Here is a 24,887-nt window from a genome sequence, read left to right on the forward strand (position 1 = left end):
TCTTCCCTGGATCATTTCGCTTGTGCTCCTAAGAGGCTGCATTATATACAGACATGTCAGGCACTGAACCCTATGACTTTGTTCATCAGGAACTCATGGAATGTTTCAGTTTTTCCAGAAAATGTTTTCTGTGTTAGGCTTTGTTTGTACTGGAGCACTTTGAAGACGAAAATCTGAACTTCAGCATACTTTTAATGTCTTTTAACAAGGTTTAAATTCACACTGGGCCAAAATGTCCCCCCCACCTTCCCCCTTCTAACAGCTTCTGGCTCTAAGCATTGCTCCTTTGAGGATTTAGAAAACCACAGAGGCATGTTTTATTAAAAAATATTTATTGAATATGAGTCACAGAAAAGCAGAGGTCAGAATCCTCAATTGCTGGTGGCATGCATTAAATAATCTGCTTCCCTACCCGGCTGTGCCCACTCCCCAGGGTGCCAGTGCTCCCTGTGGGGCTGGAGCAAACAGGCGGCATGGGAGGCTTTGTCCCACTGGCATCTACCTTTGCTCTCCTTAGCTGCTCCCCAGGGCCATAGAGCAGGGAGTTTTCTTCCAAAATGGCCCAAATGCTTTTGGCCTAGTGGACCCCTCCCCTATTTTTTATTTTATCTCATCTATGCCAAATCTCCAAGGCAAACCTTTGTGGCAGGGTAGTTTGTGCTTAGACCCATGTGCCAAGGCTGTGGTGACGTGGTCTTGGCAGGACGTTTGCTTTAAACTGCTTCTGAAGTGATATCATCATCAGGTCTATTTGTTATCAGTGTTGGTGACACATGGCACTGCCAAGTCATTGCAGCAGCCGCTTTCTGGGCTGTCCAGTGTTCCTGGAGAGTGAACCAAAGTGGGGATCTGCTTTTAGAAAGTGATAAAAATCTCAAGCCCTATCTGTCCTTTGTCGTTTGAAAAATCTCTTGTTATTGTGCCAAGTGTTTAGCCCTTAGATTTTGAGAAAATTCTGGTGTAATTGTGGGGGTTTTTGCACTGCCACAAACATCTGAGGCCTCTTCTGCAATCAGGACCAATTGAGTAAGTGGTCAGGTCCTGCCTTGAGAGATGACAAACTTGAAAAATGGGAGAAAGAACCTGCAGGTAGATTCTTTAATTTGTTTTTTAAATATATTAAAATTTGTTCATTTTTGAGGGTGGTTTATGATAATCTTGGAAAATAATTTGTCAAGAACTGCAAAGAAGGACTCATTTGCGCAAAACATCTATTTAACAAAACCACCTTTTTTCTTTCCAATATGCTGTTCTTTGAAATTACATCTTTTAAGATGCCTAAATGGAAACATCAGAAACTGTTGCACTTTTTCTTGTCTTTTTGCTGACTCTTAATTATGATATTCATATTTGTATAGGAGAGATTTCACTCATGCAAGTCTTCTGGCCTATAGGGAGTTTCAGGGATGAGTTTATGAAGAGTAATCAAAAATTTTGAGATACAGGCATTGTTTGAAAATTTTTGGGGAAGTCCTTTAATTTTCCATTTCACTTTGATGATGGTCTCGTTGTGCTGAATTCTCCAGTTAAGCAGTGGTTGTAGTATGTGTGCAAACAGACAACCTGGTGCCCGTGTTTACCATATCTTCTCTCCCTCTTTCCTAGAGTTCTTCAAAGAACTGCTGGAGAATGCTGAGAAGTCTCTGAATGACATGTTTGTGCGGACGTACGGCCGACTTTACATGCAGAACTCGGAGCTGTTCAAGGACCTCTTTGTGGAGCTGAAGCGCTACTACGTGGGCGGCAACGTCAACCTGGAGGAGATGCTCAACGAGTTTTGGGCGCGCTTGCTGGAGCGCATGTTCCGGCTGGTCAACCCCCAGTACCACTTCACAGACGAGTACCTGGAGTGTGTCAGCAAGTACACGGAGCAGCTGAAGCCCTTTGGGGATGTGCCGCGGAAGCTCAAGCTGCAAGTGACGCGAGCCTTCGTGGCTGCTCGCACCTTCGCGCAGGGCCTGGCTGTCGCCAGGGACGTCATTAGCAAAGTGTCTGTGGTGAGCTCTGTCCCCTCACTGTTTGTCCCTGTGTCCCTTGGACCCATGATGGGCAGCATCTTTTCCTGTTGTCCTGTACCTAAAGGCGTTGGTGGTAGTTGAGTGCGGGTGGGACCCAGCTCCATCTATGTAGGCTGTGCTGTTGCGTGGTAGGGTCACATTCTGAGGACACCACTGTCCAGTACTGCAGCCCAATTCCCCAGGTGGATGCTTTCCTCCTGTTTAGAGAACAACAACAGCAGGAAATTAAATGCCTTCTGCAGTGGAAATAACCATGTTGGCTGTGTAATGGCCATATCTTCTTAATATTGCCTTTAAATTACAGTGAGTCATGGATGCTACAGGCATCTGTTACAGAGCAGCTGATGATTTGCTCCTTGCTCCAGGGCATGGAGGAGAGGCAGTTCACATGAGCAAACAGCACTTCTGTGATAACAGTAAGCTAGAGCCATCTACACTGGGCAGAAGCCAATTGTACTTGGTGACACACACAGAGCACAAGTTAGATCTCAGACTTTTATAGTAAAGTTACTTTTTGGGGGGATAAACCAGCTGTGATGTGTTGGTCACTTAAATGTTTACCTCCCTCATATAAATCACCTCAGAGTTGTTTAAGTGGGGTGACTTCTTTTTTGACATGAGATTTGTCTTTAGTTTGAGTTGTATGGTATAGGGAACAGTCAATAATCCTGTTGAAGTGATTATGTAAGATAACAAATATTAATGATTTCCTTTTAACAAACTCAGCTTATTTCCTGTGGGCTGTAGAAGATTTATTGTAATCATTAATTGGGGAGAGAGATGTTTACTTTCTCTTTACATGGTTGTGTAGTAATAAAATGTGAGGCTGAAAGAGTAGGCAGGAGTTTGAATCACCCCAAGTGCCAGGAAAAAAAAAAAAAGAATAGCTGTTCAGGTACTATTAGAAGGAGAATGCAGTTCTGTAGGCAGCACAAACAGCATTGTTAAATGAGATAATCATTTAACTTTCTTTGATTTATGGGGATAATATTAAAATACTGTCTCTGAGGATAGGGGAAAAAAGAAGTCTGCTTCCATGTTAATTTTTCTTGAAGAGAAATGAGGCAAACAGCTGGCAATAGGCCTGAACATGTGTGGCAGGGCAGAGAATATTAACAAGGAAGGAGTTGCTTGACTAAAGTACCCAGACTCCAGGAGTGAGTTTTAAGTTAGCAGGGGCAGGTTTAAGTCCTTGGACACCTTGACTCCCCACCTAATGGAGATGACTCTCAAGTTAGAATAATGTGCCGCTGGTTGAGGATGGGTGTGTAGAGCTCTATGTGTGACATGTGGGGTCACTCAATGAGACCACAAAACCTTTCAGCCTCAGGGATGCTGTCCTGGTGGGAGGGAGGAGTGGTACCAGATGAAGTGTGGTATCTCTGTGCCAGGCCACTGGCAAGCCTGCTGACTCTGGCTTGGGGTTTCAGATTTGGTGGCACTTGTTTGTGGCTGTGTGGCAGCTCTTGTGGTCAGGGGATGGGGTTTTCACTGCTGTAGAGTGTGGATGAAATTTTTGGGTGGGAGGTCTGGCCATTAAGCCCCAGTACAGTTTCAAGAATGTGCAATTACTCGATAGGCAGTAAATGTGCCTGGGTGAGGGATTGTGTTTATGCTCCATCTGCTCAGAATTCATCAAAACGTCTCCAGACTTAACACGGAACCACAAGGGCTATGGTCCCCGCATCTGTTACGAATCAGTCGTGAACCCGAGGTGGCGTCATGATTTCTCTTTTCCTTTTGAAGATCCTTGAGTGTAGAGTTGCCTTCAACCCTAGAATTAATTGCTCAAGTGTGGAAAGCTACCCAGAGTCCCATGCAGCTGCAAAAATAGCTCACGTGCCGTGGACAATCACAGTTGCTCTACTTTCCACTTTAATTCCACAAGTTGCGCTGGAAATCCTACAACAGATTGACTTTTTCAAGCAGTAACAAAAGTCCCTGCTGTTGAATACCTAAGCTTTAGTTGCAGCAGTAGAAGGAATAATAAACTTTTCTGTAGTGTTTTAATCTCATTCAGTGGGAATCTAACATCACGTTTCTGCAAGACACAATGGGAAATCCTAGACGTGAGTTTAAAAGCTGATGTTTTTATGCCTGCTCCTCTGCGGTTGTGTTTTGGGGCTTCCCACATTACATATAGATTAGCCTGGCTTTGCTGAGCTCTATATAATGACTCCATTGATTTTTCTTCCTTATTATTTTTACTCAGGAGTTGTAGTGGAATGACTGCTTATACCAGGGATTAACTTGGGCGATAAGTCTTCATTCTTCTTTATGAAAAAATGCCCAAAGGAATGCAAATTAGTTTTACTTTTAGTGTGTTTTGTGACTAGTAAGTTAAAAACGTTTAATTGAAAATCTTCAGGAGGAGAAATACAAACTACTGCAAGACCCAGCTGTGTACTTTCCCGGGATACTATCAGGAGAGCGAAGAGCACTCTACAGTACAATGGCCTTGATGGCTTTTTAATGATCCTAGATATTTTTACTTCTTCAGTAGGGAGTTACATTTCGAGGAGTATTGTTCTTGCGTGAGTTTGGGAATAAAGGGGTAAAAGAAGAGAGATCACTGAAAAGCTGCAAGTACGCTTGATTTCTGAGCCAGAATGCTAGAAAATAACTTTAAATTCAGCCTTGAGTGGATCAAAAGCTGTACCACTCTGCCAGAATACACAACAGAGAGAAAGCTGTATGGTTTTGAGAGAAAGCAGAGACATTTTTCAAACTGTCTAAACCCCACAGTTTCAATGCTCAAGTCTTCACCCCTCAAATTCCCTTCTTTGGACCCAATATTTTCTAGATCTGTTCTGAACAGCAGATCTGCTGTTTCTGCCTGTTAGAGACGTGCCCTGCCTCTGTGGTGGGCTGTGAGGGGCTGGGGGCCTCCAGTGCTTCCCTCTGTCCTGTGCTGGCACTGGGTGCTTTCTCCCTGACCTTCCTGCCCCTGCTTTCAGGAGACGGAAATCTGCCCATCCCCTAAATCACTCTCCTGCTACTTAGCCCTGGACAAGTGCTGAAGTCAGCCAGCTTAAATTGCTGCCAGCAGTGACATTTCCTGCCCTGGCCAGGGCTGGAAAAAAGGAGCAAATACAAGCCAGAGCCATGAGTGACTAAAAAAGGATGAGAACCTGCAACTGGGCAGTTCTCAAGCTGCTGAGATGTTCCCATAATTAGTTGCATGCCATTAAACCCACAGCCTGGTCGAGGGTCGTGACACCTTTGAGGGCAAAGTGCACTGTAGGATGCAGGTCAGCTGCAGGTATGGAGTGGAGGTCTTTGTTTGTGGGGGAAGAAGTGAAATCAAGGTCTAGGCTCCCTGACAACATTTTGTAGGGTCAGGAGGAGCTGGGAGGGGAGGTCTGGCTGGAGGTCAGTAGCAGAGGCACATGAAGGCTGAAGCATACAGCCACCCAGCATTGAATCCCTGTGTCCCCGTGTCTCTGCAGACCAGGATGTGTGGTTGTGACCTTCTGCACTTGGCAGTGGTGGTGAGAGTTTTCTGCCCCCTCCCCCCAGGAAATTTATACTGATAAACTGTTGTTTTGGGATTCTTTTATCATTTTACCCTCATGCCCTTGTGTTGTATAATTTGAGGCAGAACTGCTGGGAGCTCAGGTGGCTCTCAAATCACCTCCTCAACAAGCATTAGTGTGCTGAAAGCCACATGAGATGTAACTGCCACCAAAGCATCTGGGCTGCTGGAAAGGGTGTTTTAGCCTATCCTTGGGAACCCTGAGAAAGGCAGCAGCTTGAAAGCTGTATTCAAGAAATGGTGTTTAGTTCGGAAGCAGAGTTATGAGCTGTATGAAATAATGCAGTTTCATATGAGGATTACACCTGCTTCCTCATCTGCCGTCCTCTGGAGACATTAGCAACCAAGAGGAGGCTGCTGGAGATGTTCCCAGTGGGTGAAGGAGGTCAGATTTCTTTGTATTGGCATTTCTGCCTTAGTGAAGTGTAATGGTAGCAGCCAAGGAAGGAATTTTCTTCAAACTGTTCATGAAGAGAATTGCAGAGGGGGCAGGTGATTGCCTTCCCACAGGTGCTCCAAAGCTGGAGCAGGAGCCCAGTGGCTTTTTACCCCCATTTTGCTCTGAGCTGCCTCATCTTGGATGAGGCACCTGTGGAGCACAACTTGAGCTGTTGGTTGACCTGTTCGTCTGCATGAACAACCTGAACTGTGGCTCCTGTCATTTTTGGCATGGGTTACTGAATGTGGACCAGCCTGTGGCTTAGGAGAAGCAGTGATGAAAAAAATAAAAAAAATGAATGAATAAGAATTAAGGCCTGTGTCATCACAAATAGTAGGTCACCAAGATATGGTTTTGGTAAAAGTTGTGCCCCTTGTAATTACCATTTGAGGATCTAAAGGTTTAGTCAGAGAGCCAGGGTCCAGCCTCCCTCTGTGCAGTTTTTGCCCTTGGTTTGACTTAAGGGGAATGTGACTGTAATCCTTTTTCAGGAGGAATTTCATGTTCCTATACCCAAAGGCTGCAATATCTTGCTTGGACAAGAGCAAACCTTGCCAGGGAAGTGACAGAAATGGAATATGTTGCTTGCATGCATTGGGAAGGGACAGGGTGGGCAACACTTCTGCTATGTGGGCAACTAAGAAACAGCTGGGGGAGCCAAGGAGCCCTTTTAGTGTGTAGCAGAGGGACCTCCAAAGAGGCAGTGCTGTCCAGGCAGCAGGTTGCAAGCCATGGGGCCAGACCGAGGGGCTGCCGTGCATAAGGACATTTCCTTCCACACACCAAGGGCAAACATCAATGCAGAAAACAATACCAAGCACTTCTCCACATCAAAGATGACCCTGAGAAGACCTGCCAAGAATGTGACTGCATCTGCCTCAGCGCCAGCCATCTGAGGGCCTGTGCTAGGCCTTCAAAGCAGGCTGGAGCAGCAGTCAGCTCAGGTTTAGGGCTGGAGTGCGTGGATGTGACTGTGGATTTGGAGCCTATGGCATCATGCAGGAGCACTTCAGTCCATTGGCATGGTTTTGGTTTTTTTCTTTCTCTGCCCTGCACTGTGGTTCTGCTGCTAATTTTGAAAACAATGTGAGGGGATAATTAAGGATGGTTTTGGTTGTAGATGCCCAGATAAATGTCCCTGCTGTTTTGCTCATTAAAGCAAACGAAATTCTCATCATGGTGCATGGTGTCTGAGACAGGAAGAGGCTTGTTCCTACAGAGAAAAAGCTTGGTGTGAAAGGTACTTTGGTCCCGAGGGCACTGTGAGCAGGAGATGCTGACTCTGGCATCACTGTGTAAATGTTCAGAGGGAGAGGCATCTGCTTGGCTGGCACCCTGAGGTCCCCTGTGCCCCTTGTGGGCTGGGGTTGCTGTTGGGGAAGATAAGCATGGGAATGTTAAGATTGAGCAGCTCGAATGCCTGGTGGTGTGATTCTCGGGAGCTCTGCTTTTTCTCTTGGCAGTGTCCCATCTGGAGCAGGCGGAGCAAGCTGTAAGTACGGAACTGAGCATAAATGTACTCTTGAACTTTTCCTTGCACAAGATAACGCTGCAGCAGACATCACCATGGGTAGCAAGTGTTGATGAGACACAGAGTCATGCAGTTCCCAAATATCACTCTTAAATGTGTTCCTTTATGCAAGATCTCAGAGGCCCAAATCTGTGGTTGAACCAGATGCTGTCTAAATTATAACGTTCTAGCACCAGGCCAGCAAAATTGGTTAAATATGTAATTAATTCCAAAACACTTTCATTGGAATATTTGGGGTGGAAAAGCAAACTAAGAGCCTCTGAAGTGATGTTCTGCCTCACAGTGAGCTGAATGTCTGGACCAGCGTGTGCCAAGATGATGCTCTTGCACAACACTGAGAGAAGGAAAAAATTATGCAGGTAGGGTTGTGTTGGTCCCAAAAATCGATGACAACTCACTTGTCTAAGCTAACTGCTGGCCTAGAGCATCTCACAGCTTCAGAGTGTGTTTTTGAAATCATCTTTCCATGTCACTGAGAAGTTACTCCTTCAGTTTTTTAGCCAGTATTGCTGTCATTCATTTTTTTTGCAAAGAAAACAGAGTATAAAACAAAAGTAATTTCACTATTTTTATTTTCAAGTTGTTGGATTTTTATGTTTTGTAGCAGCTGTGCTGCTGGCATGGCAACACTGTTGTTGTGCAAGCTTGGAAAATAAGAAAGCCTGAGTTATCAGTGTCATTATAAATAGTTATTAAAGTTGACAGGATTTTAAATGTTGTTATTAACATTCTTAATGTTAACTTGAGGGTAGAGTGAGAGAATGTAATGTAGCTCTGGCTGTCTGACAGCTGGTGGGAGCTCCCTGCAGGACTGTCCATGGTTGGAGGTCTCATCCTTCCTCAGCTATTCCTTGTCTTGGGAAGGAGTTGAAAAAGAATCTGGTTGCTTCTCTGAAGTTCATCTGCTTGCACAGATCAGTTTATCTTGAGTTTTGGTGGTTTTGTGGTAGGCTGTGAACAAGGCATTGCACTTGATAGGTGTGTACTTTAGTGGTGATGTTTCTATCAGAAGAACGCATCCAGCTGCAATTGCCAGCAAGTTGGAAAAGGCTAAGAGTGTAACAATTCCCCTCACGTGAAACTCTGAAATGGGGTGGGTATGACAAGGTACAAACATAAAACCAGATTTTATTATGCCAAGAGCATGTCATTTTTACAAGAACATGATTTTACCTTCACCAGTCAATAGAAGTCAATAGATGTTACCCCAACAAATGTGATACGAAATGTTTGCATTAAGCCCTGCGTTGTTTGGTTTTCACTTAATTTTTGTGAATTGTGTGCAAATCTGTATTTTTAAGGAGCAAGTTCGATATGAATGTGAAGATTGGTGCCAAAACACATCTGTTAGCAGCTTTTAATGTTCACGTTTGACAAAGCGTATAGATATGGACAAATTGTAATTTACATGATGAAACCGCAGGGTGATAGATTGCTGCAGTGGCGTGGAATGCCATGGAAAGGAAATAAATTTCACAAGATGAAAGGAAGGGACTGGAGTGCATTTACTTCTATCAGAAGCTTTTACAGGGTATGTGCACTGCAGCTACTACTACCTGGATTCAAATCTACCAGAGTAAATCCCCTCCAGCAAATAAAGCTTTCTTTGGTACTCTGCTTTATTAGAAAGGAGATTACTTGGTTTTGAGGGTCATTCTAGGGTACAGTTTGAATGAACTTGAGTTGCTTTCCAAGATAAACACAATGCCAGAACAAAGCATATCTGGGTTTACTGTTACATACAATGGCGTTTTAAGAGCTTGCACCTGGCATGGCAGGGCCAACATTAAAAGCTTGTGAAGAATTGCCAATGGAACGCATGGCACATCCCACTGACAGACCTGGTCTGGACTGGGTACAGGCCCTGTGCCAGGGGTTAAGGTTCTCCTTGCAGTGATACTCAGCAGCTAAGCATTTATCACTGTTGTAAAGAGGTGTAATTGCTCATAGTCTTCCCCAAAACTCTCTCTTAGAGGTGATCTCTGATTGTGCCTTCCTGTCACTTTTTGACACCATAAAATGCCAATTTTATGAATTTGCCCATTGTCTTCCTCTTCACGTGCAACTGTATTGCACACTAACAGCTTCCCTGTGGTTTACATCCACTAGCAGGGCTTGGTTTGTCTTTTTCATCACCCGTTTGTGATCACCCTCTGCTCAGCTCGGTGCAGGACTCAAACCTATGTGGGGAAGGAAGCAAAACCTCATTTGCTTTTAAAATTGTTCCATGTCTTTGCTCAAACGACCTAATCCAATTGACCATCACATATTGCCTGCTGTGGAATGCAGGAAAGCAGCTTCAGCTTCCCCTGCATCTGCTGGGATTCGTAAAGATAACCCCTATGGAATATCAAAGCGGGGGATTGTGCAGGGCCACAGCCACTCGGTGCTCGTGGGGCGAGGTGGGAACCTAAGATGGGAAGGGGCCTCCTAGGTCACGGCTCTGCGGGTGGCTTTTTGCAGCATGCTGCCATGCAATCCCTTTCATAAAGCTGCAGCGCTCTGCAATAGGGTTGGGGAATCCTCCTGCTTCTCATTCCACTTCAAACTGCTCTAACACCTGGCTCATGCTATCAACATTTTCCTTATTTTTCTTCCCGAGGAGGATGCAGAGCACTCCTTTGAGGGCTAACAGTGCTAAGATGGCCAGGATCAACTGATAAGCCTCTGGACTTAGCATGGAAGATCACCTACTGCTGAGTGACACAGGAAGGGATTTTTATCAGAGAAACAACTAAGCTACTAAATTTGAGCATCCTTCAGAACTCTTGTCTCTGGGTGTGAGATGTTATTTAGTTCCCCCCACCACTTTTTTGTTGTGCAAGGACTGCACCATCTGGATAGCAGATGATACCTTTACATTTGTCTGTTTCCAGTTTTCCAACTATAAATCATCTGGTTTAGCTGGTTTCTGTTGCTTGAGCTCTTAGTATTTGAACCAGCTCTCTTTTAAAGCCATGTTGTCCCAATAGGGAGCTTTCTGCTGGGGCTCTTGCTCCCACTGTGCCTTCCAAATATATATATATATAAAATATAAAATGTGTGTATGCTCCGAAGCATCTGAATCAGATTCCACAGCCACCACAAACAGCTTTCTACATGGATTCTCCTTTTCCTCAGCCAAACAGGCTCTTTGTGGACAAAAAAGAAGGGTAAAGTGCCATCTGATGAACATTGCTGGCCAGCAAAAATCCAGCTCTGAGCTACATCAGCTGCAGAAAATTGTCCTTCTGTCTCTCTAACCAGTTCACTTGCTTACTGAAGAGAAACCATGGTTTTTCTGGAGTTGTCAGAAACACAGCAGATCTTTATCTGTCATCTCCTTCCGTAAGAAAAGAGGGTTTAAAAATTTGCTGATGTTATTAACAAAGCCAGCCTGATTATGTAATGTTTTTTCTTTTCTGGTTTGTTAAAATCTGTTGCCTTCTAGTTTCATGGGCTGCCAACAAGTTTTTGCATGAGAAAATTAGGCTTAGTTTCTCCATAGTCCTTGCACTGAGATGGGCAATAGTAAGGTACTCAGCAAAAGTGTAGTACTGGATCTTCCTTATGTACATTCATCTCCACTTAGTCCTGTTGTCCTCTCTGCCATGAAGTCAGTTCCCAGACCTCCAGCAGATGACATATGAAGGCCATCCACATCTCCAGCTGTTTGTGTTGAGGGACTTCACTCTTTCTCAGGGATGTTGTGTGTCTCCTCCAGCACAGTCTTGGATCACAGCCTCTTTAGAGCAGTTCCCTAAGTGCTTTACAAGGAGTCTCAGGTGCATTGTTTGAAACATCAGAGACCACTTCTGTTTTGTCAGTGTATCTCTGATTGCATCTCAATTTTCTATTTTCATGTGTGGCTAGTTAACACTTAAACTTGCTCTTGAGGGAGCTCCTCTGTTCAACACTTCAGATGGACCCACCATGTGGTAGGGATGGAGCTAATGCTCCTTGGACTGACTGGATGGAAATGGTTTCAATGGATATTTTGAAGCTGGGCCAGAGAGTGAGTCAAACATGAATGACCATGAGTCACTTTGGAAAACAGCCCTGTTGAGGGTTGGAAGCACCCCTGTCAGGGGTGACGTGCCTGCTGTAGACAGCTCCACTCACACGCCCAGCAGCTTCGAGGGTCCTCCCGGCTTGTCCTCAGCTGCAGGGTTGTAGCTGCCACCTCCTTTGGCTGTGGGGAATGGCATTACTGAATGTGATGAGTACTGAGTATAAATGGACCTGGGTATCTGTCATGTAAATGCCGTGTTGAGGGACTTGAATGTGAGATAAAGAAGCTGATCTCTGTGCTGGGAGCCCTGCTGGGCAATTGTCTGGGAAGAGCTGCAGCCCCACCGAGGAGGAGAGTACGCTCCCAGTGGGTTTGGTACAGGGATCCTGTCAGACATACTGCATTGACATCCCACTTTTTCCCGATAAATCCCAGCATCATCATCTTCAGCATGTGTTTGCAGCAGGGCTCAGAGCCTTGTGTGACATCTTTTGACTTTGCTGCATTTTACTGCCTTCCCTGAACTTGAGTGCTGCCTGTCCCCTTGAGGTGCCTGTCCTTTCCTTGGGAGGAAGTCCACAACATACAGGGTGTACTGCATGGTGCAAATAATGTTTTGCAGAGATGGGGGCTGTCTGTGTCCCCTGGAGTGGCAGATACACCCAAGGAGGTGAGCCAGACCCCTTCATCTGTTCCTCAGATCTCTGGACCACGTAAGCAGGGACCAGATGGGGATGCCTGACCCCACTGCATCTCTTCTGCACAGCTCTGTCCCCTACATTTTGGGGTAAATGTGTGGGTTTTTTTGCTTTAGTGACCGAGGGCTGATTTTCTTGTCCTTTTCTCTTTTTCTCTCATAAAGGTGAACCCCACACCACAGGGTACACGAGCGCTGCTAAAAATGATGTACTGCCCACACTGCCAAGGTCTGGTATCAGTGAAGCCCTGCTACAACTACTGCTTTAATGTCATGAGAGGCTGCTTGGCCAACCAAGGGGACTTGGATGCCGAGTGGAATATCTTTATGGGTAAGGCAATGGGTTAAAACTGCGTGTAAGTCTACACTGGTACTATGTCCATCACCTGAATAGCTTTGTGAGTGGCTATGCTGAGCTATAGCAGCTTTTTCAGGGTATCTGTGATGGTTATCTTTTCCTTCCACACCTGTATACAGCACACCTTTTGCCATTCACATTAACCTCTAAATAAATGAGACTGTTGTGCCAGTGACCTTTGTTGCAGCAAGGTTTGGGAGGATGGAGGTGCCATGGGCTTGTGGACTTGAAATGTTTCTTCTTGCTGGATCAAGCATGTGTGCAGGCTGTTTTCTTCCATCGTCCTTATACCTTGTTGTCGCCAGTGGCTATGCTGAGCTATAGCAGCTTTTTCAGGGTATCTGTGATGGTTATCTTTTCCTTCCACACCTGTATACAGCACACCTTTTGCCATTCACATTAACCTCTAAATAAATGAGACTGTTGTGCCAGTGACCTTTGTTGCAGCAAGGTTTGGGAGGATGGAGGTGCCATGGGCTTGTGGACTTGAAATGTTTCTTCTTGCTGGATCAAGCATGTGTGCAGGCTGTTTCTTCCATCGTCCTTATACCTTGTTGTCGCCATACAGCTGTCCTTCCTGAAGCCAGTTTTCTTCTTCAGCAGCCTGGGAGTCTCCTTGCCAGCCATGAAGAGCTTTGGGAAAAGCTGTAGGCCTGGATTTTACATTCAAAAATTGAATAGGACATGTCTGAATCTGTTTTTAAACAGCTCATTTGGCACTCAGCCACCATCCTTTTACAATGTCAGCAGGTCTTGTGTGACACTGTGTGAGTACTTTTGCCATCCTCTTCCTCCTGTCTGTTATTTCTGTTCTGTGCTTATACATGGTATCATTCAATACATGAAATTTAGACTGAAATGTTAAATTCTACCTTGGGTCAAGGCTCATCAGAATTGGCAGTGCATCAGATTTTGGGGCACAGGCAATAGATAATATTAAATGTTTTCATTTGTGCTCCTTTTCCAGGAGGTTTGATTTATCTGTGATCAAGCATCCTTTGGGAGCAGTCACTTCACTCCAGTTACGTGTGATGAAGTGCACATGTAAAGTATCTGCTGCTACTGAAAAGGCTGTGGTACTCTTCCCATCCCACTCATGGAAAAAAAAGATTGTTAGAAAGAAAAGATTTCCCTTTCACTCAGTTGCAAGATTTAAAAAAAAGGGAAATTGCTGCTAGTTGACATTTCAGGCTACATTTATATCTTAGAACTTGTTTTCCTCTGTTCTGTGCACTGGATTTTCACTTTGCTGCCCGTGCCAACTGGATGTGTGTAGGGTGTTATTTTCAGAAGGCATTTTTTTTGTGTGTGTTTATTCCATATTGGGAGCTAAATATGACACTAAATTGGGTTTCCAAGTCATTCTCTGGGACGCTGACACCCCACCCCCCCAGTCCTCCCAGCCATCTTTCTCATGAGAATCTTAAGTATTTCAACTGCAATTGTTGCTGAAATAGCTCAAAGCCAGGAGACTTGCAAACATCTAGTCCAAGTAGAAAAGAGGAATGCCATAAAAGGGAAGGGCATAGTGCCAGAAAACAGACAAAAGCACAAGCAGCTAATTGCTGTAGGTGGTATGCGGCTAAAAATGAACCTCAGGGGAAGCTGGCGAGCCCTGTCACACAAGACTGCTCAGGGACTGCATACAATAATTGAGATTATTAAACAGATCTAAATAAATACATGTGATTCCAGGTTGGAAGCAAAGCTTTCCTCTTGGAGTGCTTCCTCCCAAAAGGGCTTCTTGCCCACTTATTACTTAAGTATGGTATTAAGCTTTGTTACATTTATTGGTCGTATTTGCTTGGTTCTTGCACTCTGGGTTGATGGTTGCAGCAGAGTACAGATACAGCAAACTTAAGCTGTGCTTTCTCAGACAATTTAATAAGTGAACAGGTGCTGGTTATGTTCCAGGCTTTGGTTTCTCTCTCAATTTGCCACTCAAGACAAATTAAATTAAATATATCTGGTGTTTAGGGCAGAGCGTATGCCACAGATACCTTGTGTGTGTGTTTAAATAATTAAAGAAATAACAGCCAAAAAAATTCCCCCCAAACCATCCCACAAAATCCCCAAAACCCACCTCCGTGGGCTCAATATGATTTTACATTGTGGGTTTAAATGCCAAGTTATGGCAATGATTTATTAGGAGTCGAAAGCAGATTTTGAACCTATCAAGTCATTTTAAGAATAGTTAAATCAGAGAACTCGTAGCAAGTGCTGCAAGTCTATATAAATGTGGGTGTATGTGAAATACGCATTTGTGTGTGCTAGTGGGTCTATAAGTAAGTCAATTATGTAAAGCTGGGATGTAAAGTTCGTAGGTTTTCTGAGACAAGGCGACTTTGCAATTCCTTATTTCTCCAAAGTACCATTTAAAGCTGAGGAGTATGAAATAATGACCGAATTGTACTCTTTTCTTCCCTTTAACTTTAATTATTTCTCCCTCTATTCCTGACACAATTGTACACCAATTAGACAGGGGTATACTTTGTTTCAAACTGGCTATTGGAGGGGTTGGAGCGTTCCTGAATGAACAGCGTTAATCTCCAGTGCCTTTTCATGATTTTTTTTTCTCCACAAAGGTTTGCTCTGCTCAAAGATGTTGAATTCAGGCTCCATATACATATCTGGAGTACTACTTTGTGTGCAAAGAATTTTTCCCCCCCCCTAAAAAAAAAAAAAAAATTGTTGTTAATGAATGGTCAAGGTCTTCCCCCTCCCTTTCTCCTTTTAAATCAGATCTTGGGGGTAAGACTGAAAACTGCCTTTTGTTCTTCAAGTCAGACAGTGAGGCTGAAGATCTGGGTTTCTGATTATTGGTGGCACAATGAGAAAGAATTGCTTTCCTTCATGAGAGCAAGGGAGCAAGGTGCTTTGTTGCAGAGGATTGTCTCAATGCCAGTAGCAAGGACAAATGTATGCAAGAGGAAAAGGGTCTTTAAGGGATGGTGGTAGATGGTGTGGATTGGTTGGGGTTTTTTTCACCTAAATCCACTTCTATCTCCTCATCACAGGGAAAAGAGACAGTCTTTGTCATGCTGTGTGTTTGTGATACATGGCCAGGGTACATGTTTCACTCTGCCAGAGTTGGGGTTTTTTGTGAAGCAAAGCTGAGCCATTTTTAAGCCATGGCTTATAAATATCAATTACTTTGCACGAGAGCTGGGGCAAATAATTGTTATTTATAATCAACTCCTCTCTCCTCCCCATAATGGAAAATCGTTTTCTGGGTGTTGCTCAGAAGGTTCATTCCTGGAACTGGAGCCTCCCCTCCTGTGGGCAGGAGTGCTGGCTGCGCTTGCCACGACTGCTGTGGGGACACCAGCCAGCTCCTGGTGTGAGGTAAAAGTTCGCAGGATGCCTCCAAAATCAAAGCTGTGCATGAGGCAGTGTCCCTCCACTCTCTGCCCCTGCTCCTCCCCACCCCTTTCTAATGAAAGTTTATTTCGTTTAGTGTTCCTTGCCAGTATCAATCCGAACTCCAATTATTACTTTCGTTATCTTTTCTCTGCCAGCTTTGGCAGCTGTGCTGGAGGCTGAATGCATTTTCTCTATCGGCGGTCAAAGCAAAGGCTGCATTCCTGGGCTGTGATACATGGAACGCCATGGCACCCCTGCTAACAAAGGACCCAATTCGCTCTACATTCCCATGGTCTTGTGGATGTCCTGCCCGGCTCAAAGTTTACAAAGATGCCAAACAGCCAGAAGAATTGGGGTTTATGTTTCCTTTCAATCTTTCACAAACACTTTATTGATCTGTGGCCTTTCCTGGCCACTGAGAGAATTGAGTAGTTACAAAATGGAATGATTTTTCTTTTTTCTAAAAAAACCCCAAACAAACAAAAAACCAAGCAAAAACAAAAAAACAACAACAAAAAACCCAAAAAATGAAACAAAAAACCCCTGTTCATTTTGTGTGGTTTATTATCTGTGTATTCATAATATTTTTATTTTAAATGAGCTGCTTCCTGCACACTGCACCAGGATGTTCTTTATGCACGTGAAAAACCCCAAAAGCTTTGACAGTGATGAACACATTTAAGTTGTGCTCCACTTGTTTACAAAAGTCTCCATTTGGTAGCACATCAAAAGCATTTTTCTCTCCTCTGGCACAATGGTATATTCATGCTAGCAGTCATTACTCAGAGATTTGAAGCATCACTTTATTGGAGCCCACAACAATACAGTCTAAGACTCTTTGTTTCATTTGTTATTACCATCTCTTTTTTTTTTCCTTTTTTTTTTTTCCTTTTCTTTCCTTTTTTTTTTTCCTTTTTTTCCCCCCTTTCTTTTTCCTTTCTTTTCCTTTTTTTTTTCCTTTTTTCCTTTTATGCATTTAGTTCAGACCTGTTTGTAGTCCCTGACTGCAAAATTCTGGCCATGTCCTGAAAGAGCTCTGTCATTGATGCTGGTGGTGTGTGCTTGCAGAGCGAGGGCCTTTCCTGGGGCCTCCAGCTCCACCCAGGGCTCAATCCCTAAATACCCACACCTTGGTGGAGCTGAATGAATGAGAGGGGGTTAACTAAGTGATAGTCCTTTAACTAGCAACCAGCACATCCTTAGAATATTAAGCTGTCTTTAAAAAGTGGATTTACAAGCTAGGAAGGCATCTGCAGTTCATGTTGGGGGTTATGGTGTTGGATTATTATTATAATTCTTGTGTTTTGTTGTATTTATTGATAATAATAACTTTACATACACAATTAGCTTAGTTGTATATTTTTCATCATCTGTAGTTTTTTTAAATGTAGTCTTATTTAACATGACTTGGGCTCTAAGGCAGAGCTATTACTAAATTGTTCAGTATGTGGAGTTTCTTTATAGGGCTTTAACAGATAGCCAGAGTCCACAGAAGTTTTCTGTTTGTGCAAAGTACCTTCTGCGCTTAGGAGGAGGATGAATGTCGTGAGAAAGATTAATAGACTGAGTGTGAAATGCCTATTTCTCTTTAATGGAAGGGACCAGACATATCTTAGGAGCAGGGAGGAGCTCCTTGGGGCCAGAGGGGCTGTTGTGTCCTTGTCACTCAGGCTAGGAAAATTTGAAGAATTACATGCAACTGGGAAAAGACGAATTTGTGGCGCAGAGCATCATGAGGTAATTCAGGAGAGGAGACCAGCAAGTGCTTTGGGGTTGAGGGACCACAGTGAAAGCTAACAGTAAATTAAGGTGGTGGGTGAAAGAGACCAGTGCCAGGTGTATTCCTGGAGGCACCTTGTGGGGGAGAACCAGAGAGGGCTTAGATGCAGTGTAGGGTAAAAGCCTTAATGCCAGTAATAATTTCCCAGAGGAAATAGTGGATGTCCAGTAGCTGCTGTGCTTAATGATGCATTTGATGAGGACATGCATGTCAGCACAGAAGGAGTGACCCAGTGTTGGCTGAGGGACTTTCCATCTCCCCTTGCACAGAGATGTGCCAAATACATCATGAGTGCACAGCATTCACCCTGCTCTCACACAGACTCCCTCCCTTGTGCAAATTGTCCATGTAATGCTAGGAGGTGCAATCCCTTGGCTTCCCCAGGCAGGAAAAAGCCTGTAGCTGCCCATAAAGAAAAGATGATATCAAGGATTTTCTTGGACCCTTGCATATTTGGTGCCTTATGCTCAAGACCAGCATGACGAGCCAATGGCTTTGAAAGCAGTCTTGAAAAACAAATGACACAAGGCAACCTTTAATAAATGAGCATGGAAAGGAGGGTGTTAGTAATGCTTGTTCTGATGGGAGGAGCTGATTACAGGCTGCTGTTGGCAGGCTGTGATGGCTTTTGATGTACATAAGCCTGTGGTTTGGTGCTGGCAGCCTGTAAGTGCCTGGTGAAGTTGTAGGCTTTGGGAACGGAGCAAAATGCTTCCTGGAGATGTGCACTGGTCAGAGGTGATACTGCAGTGGTTAATGTCCATGTGCTCAAACTGTTATCCTTGTTACCTCTTATTCCTAAAGCTCCTCCATTACAAACCTTTGTTTTTCTCTCTCTGTGTTAGATTCAATGCTGCTGGTAGCCGAGAGGCTGGAGGGACCTTTCAACATTGAGTCAGTCATGGACCCCATTGACGTAAAAATTTCAGATGCCATCATGAACATGCAGGAGAACAGCATGCAGGTGTCTCAGAAGGTAAATGGGCCAAGAGGACACTTGGGATTTATTTATTTAATGTGTTTTATTTCCCTATTCTTGTCAATATGTTTTTTCTTGAATGCCCTTTCAAGTATATATATAAAGCTGACGTATTATTTTGGGCAGGAGCTGGGTTGGAGCCTGGAAAAGGGAGGCTCTTGTGACCTTTAATTTCATAAACTCTTTTCCTTCTCTCCCTTAGGTTTTCCAGGGATGTGGCCAGCCAAAAACACTTGCCCAAGGCCGGACTGCTCGCTCTGTCTCTGAAAGTGGTTTTAGTGCTCGTTTCAGACCCTACAACCCAGAGGAGCGACCAACAACAGCTGCTGGCACAAGCTTGGACCGACTGGTGAGTGCCTGGTCCTGCTGGTGCCACACAGGTGCTTCATACCCAGGCACCACAGTGTATAATTTTCCATTTTTAATTGATATGGTTTCTTAGTATTCCTTGGCTGTCTTAAAACTCTCTTAAGGAGTGTAATCTGCCCATGTCTCTAGACGTTAATTACCTCAATGGTTCTATGTCAGAGAAGTGCCTATGTTAAAAGCTTGGCTTATGAATAATACGTGTTTGAGGAGCAGTGTTTAATTTTGTATTAAAAAAACAAATCAACCATCAAAACTTACAGCTGAAGATCTGGCCTGTACACATCTGTTGCAATAAAAAATATCTTCCCAACTTTGCTTTTACTGAGCATTTGGTATTCTGGATTATGTCTTGTGTTTCTTTTTTTCTTTTATTTAATAGGTTACTGATGTGAAAGAGAAGCTGAAACAAGCCAAAAAATTTTGGTCATCTCTCCCTGGCAATATTTGCAATGATGAAAAGATGTCTGTAGGCACTGTCAATGAGAATGAGTGCTGGAACGGGAGCGCCAAGAGCAGGTTTGGCGATGCTGCTGCCACTGGTTAACCCTCTCCCTTTCACCCCAAACTTACCCTGTGTCCTGGCCCCTCTCCATGAGCCCTTTCCTCATACAGGAGTGATCCTAGCTCACCCAAGACAGGCTTTCATTTTTGTAGATGGGAGAGCTGGAATGTTAACACCAAAGCGTTGTCCAAGCTCTACGTGGGGGTTCCTTTTACAGAAGGGAACAGAGTGTAGGTACCCAAACACGGCGTCTCTCCTTGGACTTAAGCCCCTTACTAATTGTTCATGGATTTGTACTAAATCCTGTATCACAGCCACAGAGCAGGGGTGCCTGTGTTGTCTGACAGCGCTGTTGCCCCAGTGGCCCCAGCTGGTGTTTCCACCAGGAACTGGTTTCTTTGTTGAGCAAGGGCAGGGGTGATGGAGGATGGAGACCTTCTCCACTGCTGAGGTCTGTGGCACAAGGGGGCCAGTGGTTTCATTCACACTTTTTATGGAAAAAGGAGTTACAAAACTCTTTTTTTTTTTAATCTTGTAAGGAAGAAATTGCCAACACATGAGTAAGCCAAAGTTTTTCTGTCATATGGTTTATGTAGCTGGTCAACTTGTATTTTGGAAATAAAAGTTTCTCTTTTTTTTTTTTTCCCTCTTTGCTTACTGAGGAAATAAGCACAATCCAAGATATTCTGTTAAAAAAAAAAAAAAAAAAAGCAGTTGTCTGGGGTTTTCCAGCAGTTTTTCTAAGTAATAGCAGTTTTTGCCCTTGATAGTTTTGGGCTTCAGGACAAACCCATACCTCATAACTTTTGCACTGTTTTGTGTGTGCTCTGCCATGCTTGGCTAGGGCAGTGTTTTGGGTCTGTGTGACAAGAAAAGGTTCTGCCTCCTGAAGTGTTGTTTATCAGCAGCTTCTAGGGACTTTTCACAGCAGTTACCCCCAGTGTGTGCAAGGGCACCAGTATCGAGGGGAGACGGAGACTTGGCAGCACTGGGCGAGGTGACAGGGAAGGCTGGATTATCCTATGTGGGTTGGGCAAGATAATTTGCTTTACTATTTTCTACATGACTCCAATAAGCTAAAAGTTCGGTAGTTTTCCACACTTTTGTCTCAGACTTCTTTGAAACATATAATATTGATCACCAATAATAACAAAACTGTCACCACCAATAATCATCATCATTGTCACTCCCATATATAGGACAGGGTTTGAGCATGCTTTTCAGATGTATGCTTACATCTCACTGCCTGGTCTCCAGGATCAGTAGACTGTGCTAAAAGCTTTTCTCTCTTTTGTGATACTGATGCTGGCATCATAACTAAGAAAAGTAATGTTTTCTTCTGTTAAACTAGTGTTTCTAGCAAGTCAGGTAATTGGAGGAAAGAGAAATGTGTCCTATCCCTGCTGTATAAGATGATACTCCAAATACCTGTGTCAGGAAATGTATTCTGTTGGGTTTTGTTGCTCAGTCTCTCTTTTAAACCAGGAGGCTGCACACGTGCTCAGATCTGAGCATGTACACCTTGTGAAGCCAAGCATCTTGGCTCTCCCCTTCTCTGATGTGGGGGGCTACAGGATCTCATCTTCAGCATCACAGATGTTTCTCCTGCTGGGGTTATTTTCTTTTCAAGTTGGGAAGAAAATTGTCATTCCCCTGTCTTTGTGGCACAGAGTAAATGAAAACAGTGCTTCATTCCACCTGCTGCAGAAATTGCAGGGAAGGGAGATGGGGTAAGAAGTTGGTGAAGGGCTGTGTGAGGTTTAGCACGTGGAAAGATGCTGTTGGTCTCAGAGTATCACCCAGACTGAAAGCAGGGGTGGCATTGCAGAGTTCCCATGCTGTCATCCTTGAGCAGGGTACCCTGGCAAGCTGCAGCTCTGGTACCAGCAGGACTGGTTTCTTTTCAGGTATGACTTTGCAGTGACTGGAAATGGCTTAGCAAGTCAAGTGAATAACCCAGAGGTTGAAGTCGATATTACCAAGCCAGACATGGTGATTCGCCAGCAAATCATGGCTCTGCGGGTAATGACCAACAAGCTGAAGAATGCCTACAGTGGGAACGATGTCGACTTCATTGACATAAGTATGTTTGCTGTTGTTTGCCTTTTGCTTTTTCTTTTTTCTCTTTTAATTGGATTTCATGCTAACATGGGTAGCTGGCTAAGCTTCAGCTGTGGGTAAGCGTGTTAGTAAAGAGGGTGGGAGCCGGCCTCTCTGATAGGCTGTGTGAGGAGGGGTGTTCCCATGAACCCATAGAATGGTTTGGGTTAGAAGGGACCTTTAAAGATCATCTAGTCCAGCACCCCTGCAATGAGCTGAGACATCATCTACTACATCAGGCTGCTCAGGGCCCCATCCAACCAGCCTGACCTTGAGTGTTTCCAGAGATGGGGAACCTACTGTCTCTCTGGGCAACCTATGCCGGCGTTTCACCACCCTTATCATAAAACCATTTCTTCTTTATATCAAATCTAAATCTACCTTCTTTTAGTTTAAAACCATTACCCCATGTCTTATTGCAACAATCCCAGCTCTCTCAGTCTGTCCTCATAGGAAAGGTGTTCCAGCTGCTGAGCATTTCTGTGTTCTCCTCTGGACTCCCTCCAGCAGATCCTTCCTATGCTGGGGGCCCCAGAGCTGAATGCAGAACTCCATGTGGGGTCTCATGAGTGGAGTAGAGGGGGTGAATCGCCTCACTTGACCTGCTGGTCACAGTACTTTTGGTGCAGCCCAGGATGTCATTGGCTTTCTGGGCTGCGAGCACACATTGCCCAGGTGTGATGTCTGCACACAGAAGTCACATTAACATGGGGATCCATGCTTACTTCTCATGAACACCAAAACAGCCACACTCTTGCCTTTTCTCCCTGCTGTCTTGCTCAGTCAGCAGAGGAGGACAGCAGGTGTGTTTGTTTCCCCAGGTGAGGAAAGCAGCGGGGAGGAGAGCGGCAGCGGCTGTGAGCTCCAGCAGTGCTCCCCAGAATTCGAGTTCAACGCCACTGAGGTCACTGGGAACTCCAGCAAGAGCGATAAGACCGTGAACACTTCTGCTGCCACTAGAAGCGGTCTATCACAAGCAGCCTTGCTCCTTAACATTTTGTTCTTGGCCATGCAAAGACAATGGAGATAATTGTGCAGCATAGGGGGAGGGGAAAAGACTTTTATTATCAGAGGTAGAAGGCACCTGCTTTCACTTTTATACCATCTAGAGACTTTGCTTTTTAAGTTAATGGACAACAGTGTACAGTTTTTACTATGTTGCCACTGGTTTTAAGATACTGATTTTTTTTTTTCCCCCTTGCTATCCTGGGAATAACAGGAACGGGAACTACAAGTCTCTCCCGTTCACGAAGAGTGGATGTTAGAGGTGGATAACAAAAATGTATATACAAGCCTGTAGTTAGCTCAACATTTGTGTCTTTATCACTTCATTTTTGTTTTTCTTTTACTGTACTTCTTATGAAAACAAAAACCCCAAGGTCTTCTCTTGGCCTGTAACAAGTATGTGTTTCTGAAATGAGAAATATCTGTACAGAAGCAGGTTTTATTTATCATGTTATCTTATGAGGAAAAAATAATTGCCCAAAAAGCAGAAAATGTTTCATGTAGTTAACTTCCCATTTATCCACATTATGTTAGTTGCCTTATCTGGAGAGAAGTGGAAGTCATTTGTCTTTATTATGCGCTAAAACAGAAGATGAAGGCAGAGCTGCTCATCATGCCAAGGGCCCCATTTGCATAGGGCATCCATGCCAGGAGCAGGTTGTGCTTGCTTTACAGGAGGTTTGGTTAAATTGGAAGGGACTACAGAGAATTCCCATTCTGCAGATGCTGAGAAGAGTTGTCATTTGTTCCCTGGGATCCTTGCAATTAGCTGTAACTCTTGTGGGTCAGTTCCCAACGTGCATCCCCCATGGGAATGAGGCATTAAACTTGTTCGGTTGGAAACAACTTGTCGTCTCACAGATCCAAATGCCAACATGTGTCTTGTCTGCACATTTGTTAGGTGAATGCTGGATTGATTTTTTAATGGTTTTGGTTCTGGTTTTAAGAAATCCTGTGTGGGAGGGCAGGTGGGGAGGGGTTGGGTTTGTTTTTATGAGTTTTGTTTCCTCTCTGATGGGGGCAAAAGAGAAGGAGCAGGCACTGTTGCACGTACATGGGAGCAGGAGCTGGCAGGGCTGAAGATGCCTCATTTTGGGTGTGTTTGGCTGGGAGCTGATGCCCAGCACCTGTAGCTTTTTGGCACTACCTGAGACACCTTCCTCTCTCTACCTGTGCTGTAGGAGTTGGAACAATGTTATGGTGAACAGCAACTCATTAATAAAAGAAATGTATATTTTTAAGAAAAGAGATTAAATAATTTTTAAAAGAGTTTAGCGAAAGCAAAGTCTTTGGAAAGACTCAAAATTATTCTGCATGTTTCTTCCTGCTTTGGGAAGCCTTTAGGTCTGGCTGGACACTGGGATCTGGCCAGGAGAGCAATCCAGAGAGAAAAGGTTTGCTCTATTCCACCCTTGTGTCATAAAGAATAATTTTCTATTTTTATATTGGAGCATTAATTACTTGTTAGCTCAGGGTCAGCTTTATACTCAACTTTATTTTCACACCAAATTTCTGCAAAGCTATAAAGACAGAGTATTCTTGGCTGGTAAAAATAATCTTGGAGGTTTAATTTTACTAGAAGTAGCCAGTTATTTATTAAAACATGATGATAGTAGAGTTAGGGATATTCTGGCTAGATTATTTTTCTTTAGAAAATAAATCATGGAACCATAAAATTGAAAAAATTACAAATTTATGTGTGGGAAAAAATGGATTGTAAATAGCTAAGTTGCCTTGCGAGGAATTGGAAAATGTGCTGATACTTAGAAACTACCTCAGTTCTGAGGAATTTCCTTTCTAGCTTTGAGTGCTATTGCATTTACGTGGTAGAAGTGAATCTGGTCTCCAATATGTAGCTGAAAGAGTTATCCCTATAGACCTTGTTAGATTGTTTTTAATTTAGAGGGTTGAACTACATCCAGCTGTTTTCTTTCAGCTAAGTTCCCTAACAAAGAGAATTTCTGAATTAAATATTGCTGATGGTTTCCATGACTTTTCCTGATTTGTTTGGTTTCATGGCATTTTCTGATTGCTCTTTAAATATTTAAATGGTTCTAGCCATTTGAATTTTAATCCCAAAATAAACAAACCTTAGATGCACTACTATTGTAAATATGTCGCAGTAAGGTCTGACTGGACAACCCTTCTGGCTCATACCCAGCTGGCAGGCCAGCAGAGTTAAATGGAAAAAACAAACAAACAAACAAAAAACCCCCAAAC

General features: G+C 43.9%; 1 protein-coding gene across 3 annotated transcripts in view; it reads left to right on the plus strand.

Moving 5' to 3' along the window:
• The window catches only part of LOC103622915 (glypican-4), a 227,116-nt gene extending 202,457 nt beyond the window's left edge, over window positions 1-24,659 (plus strand). For all 3 annotated transcript variants that reach the window (XM_017743202.1, XM_008641941.2, XM_017743211.1), the window contains 7 exons: window positions 1,606-1,997; window positions 12,377-12,542; window positions 18,558-18,688; window positions 18,894-19,040; window positions 19,440-19,576; window positions 21,470-21,645; window positions 22,484-24,659. In XM_017743202.1, the coding sequence (XP_017598691.1) occupies window positions 1,606-1,997; window positions 12,377-12,542; window positions 18,558-18,688; window positions 18,894-19,040; window positions 19,440-19,576; window positions 21,470-21,645; window positions 22,484-22,692 (1,358 nt within the window). In that variant the 3' untranslated portion in view covers window positions 22,693-24,659. The remainder of the gene's footprint in view (window positions 1-1,605; window positions 1,998-12,376; window positions 12,543-18,557; window positions 18,689-18,893; window positions 19,041-19,439; window positions 19,577-21,469; window positions 21,646-22,483) is intronic.
• Window positions 24,660-24,887: the final 228 nt, after the last annotated feature.

Source organism: Corvus brachyrhynchos, unplaced genomic scaffold, assembly GCF_000691975.1.
Source record: "Corvus brachyrhynchos isolate BGI_N302 unplaced genomic scaffold, ASM69197v1 scaffold220, whole genome shotgun sequence".
In the NCBI taxonomy this organism is placed as follows: Eukaryota; Metazoa; Chordata; class Aves; order Passeriformes; family Corvidae; genus Corvus; species Corvus brachyrhynchos.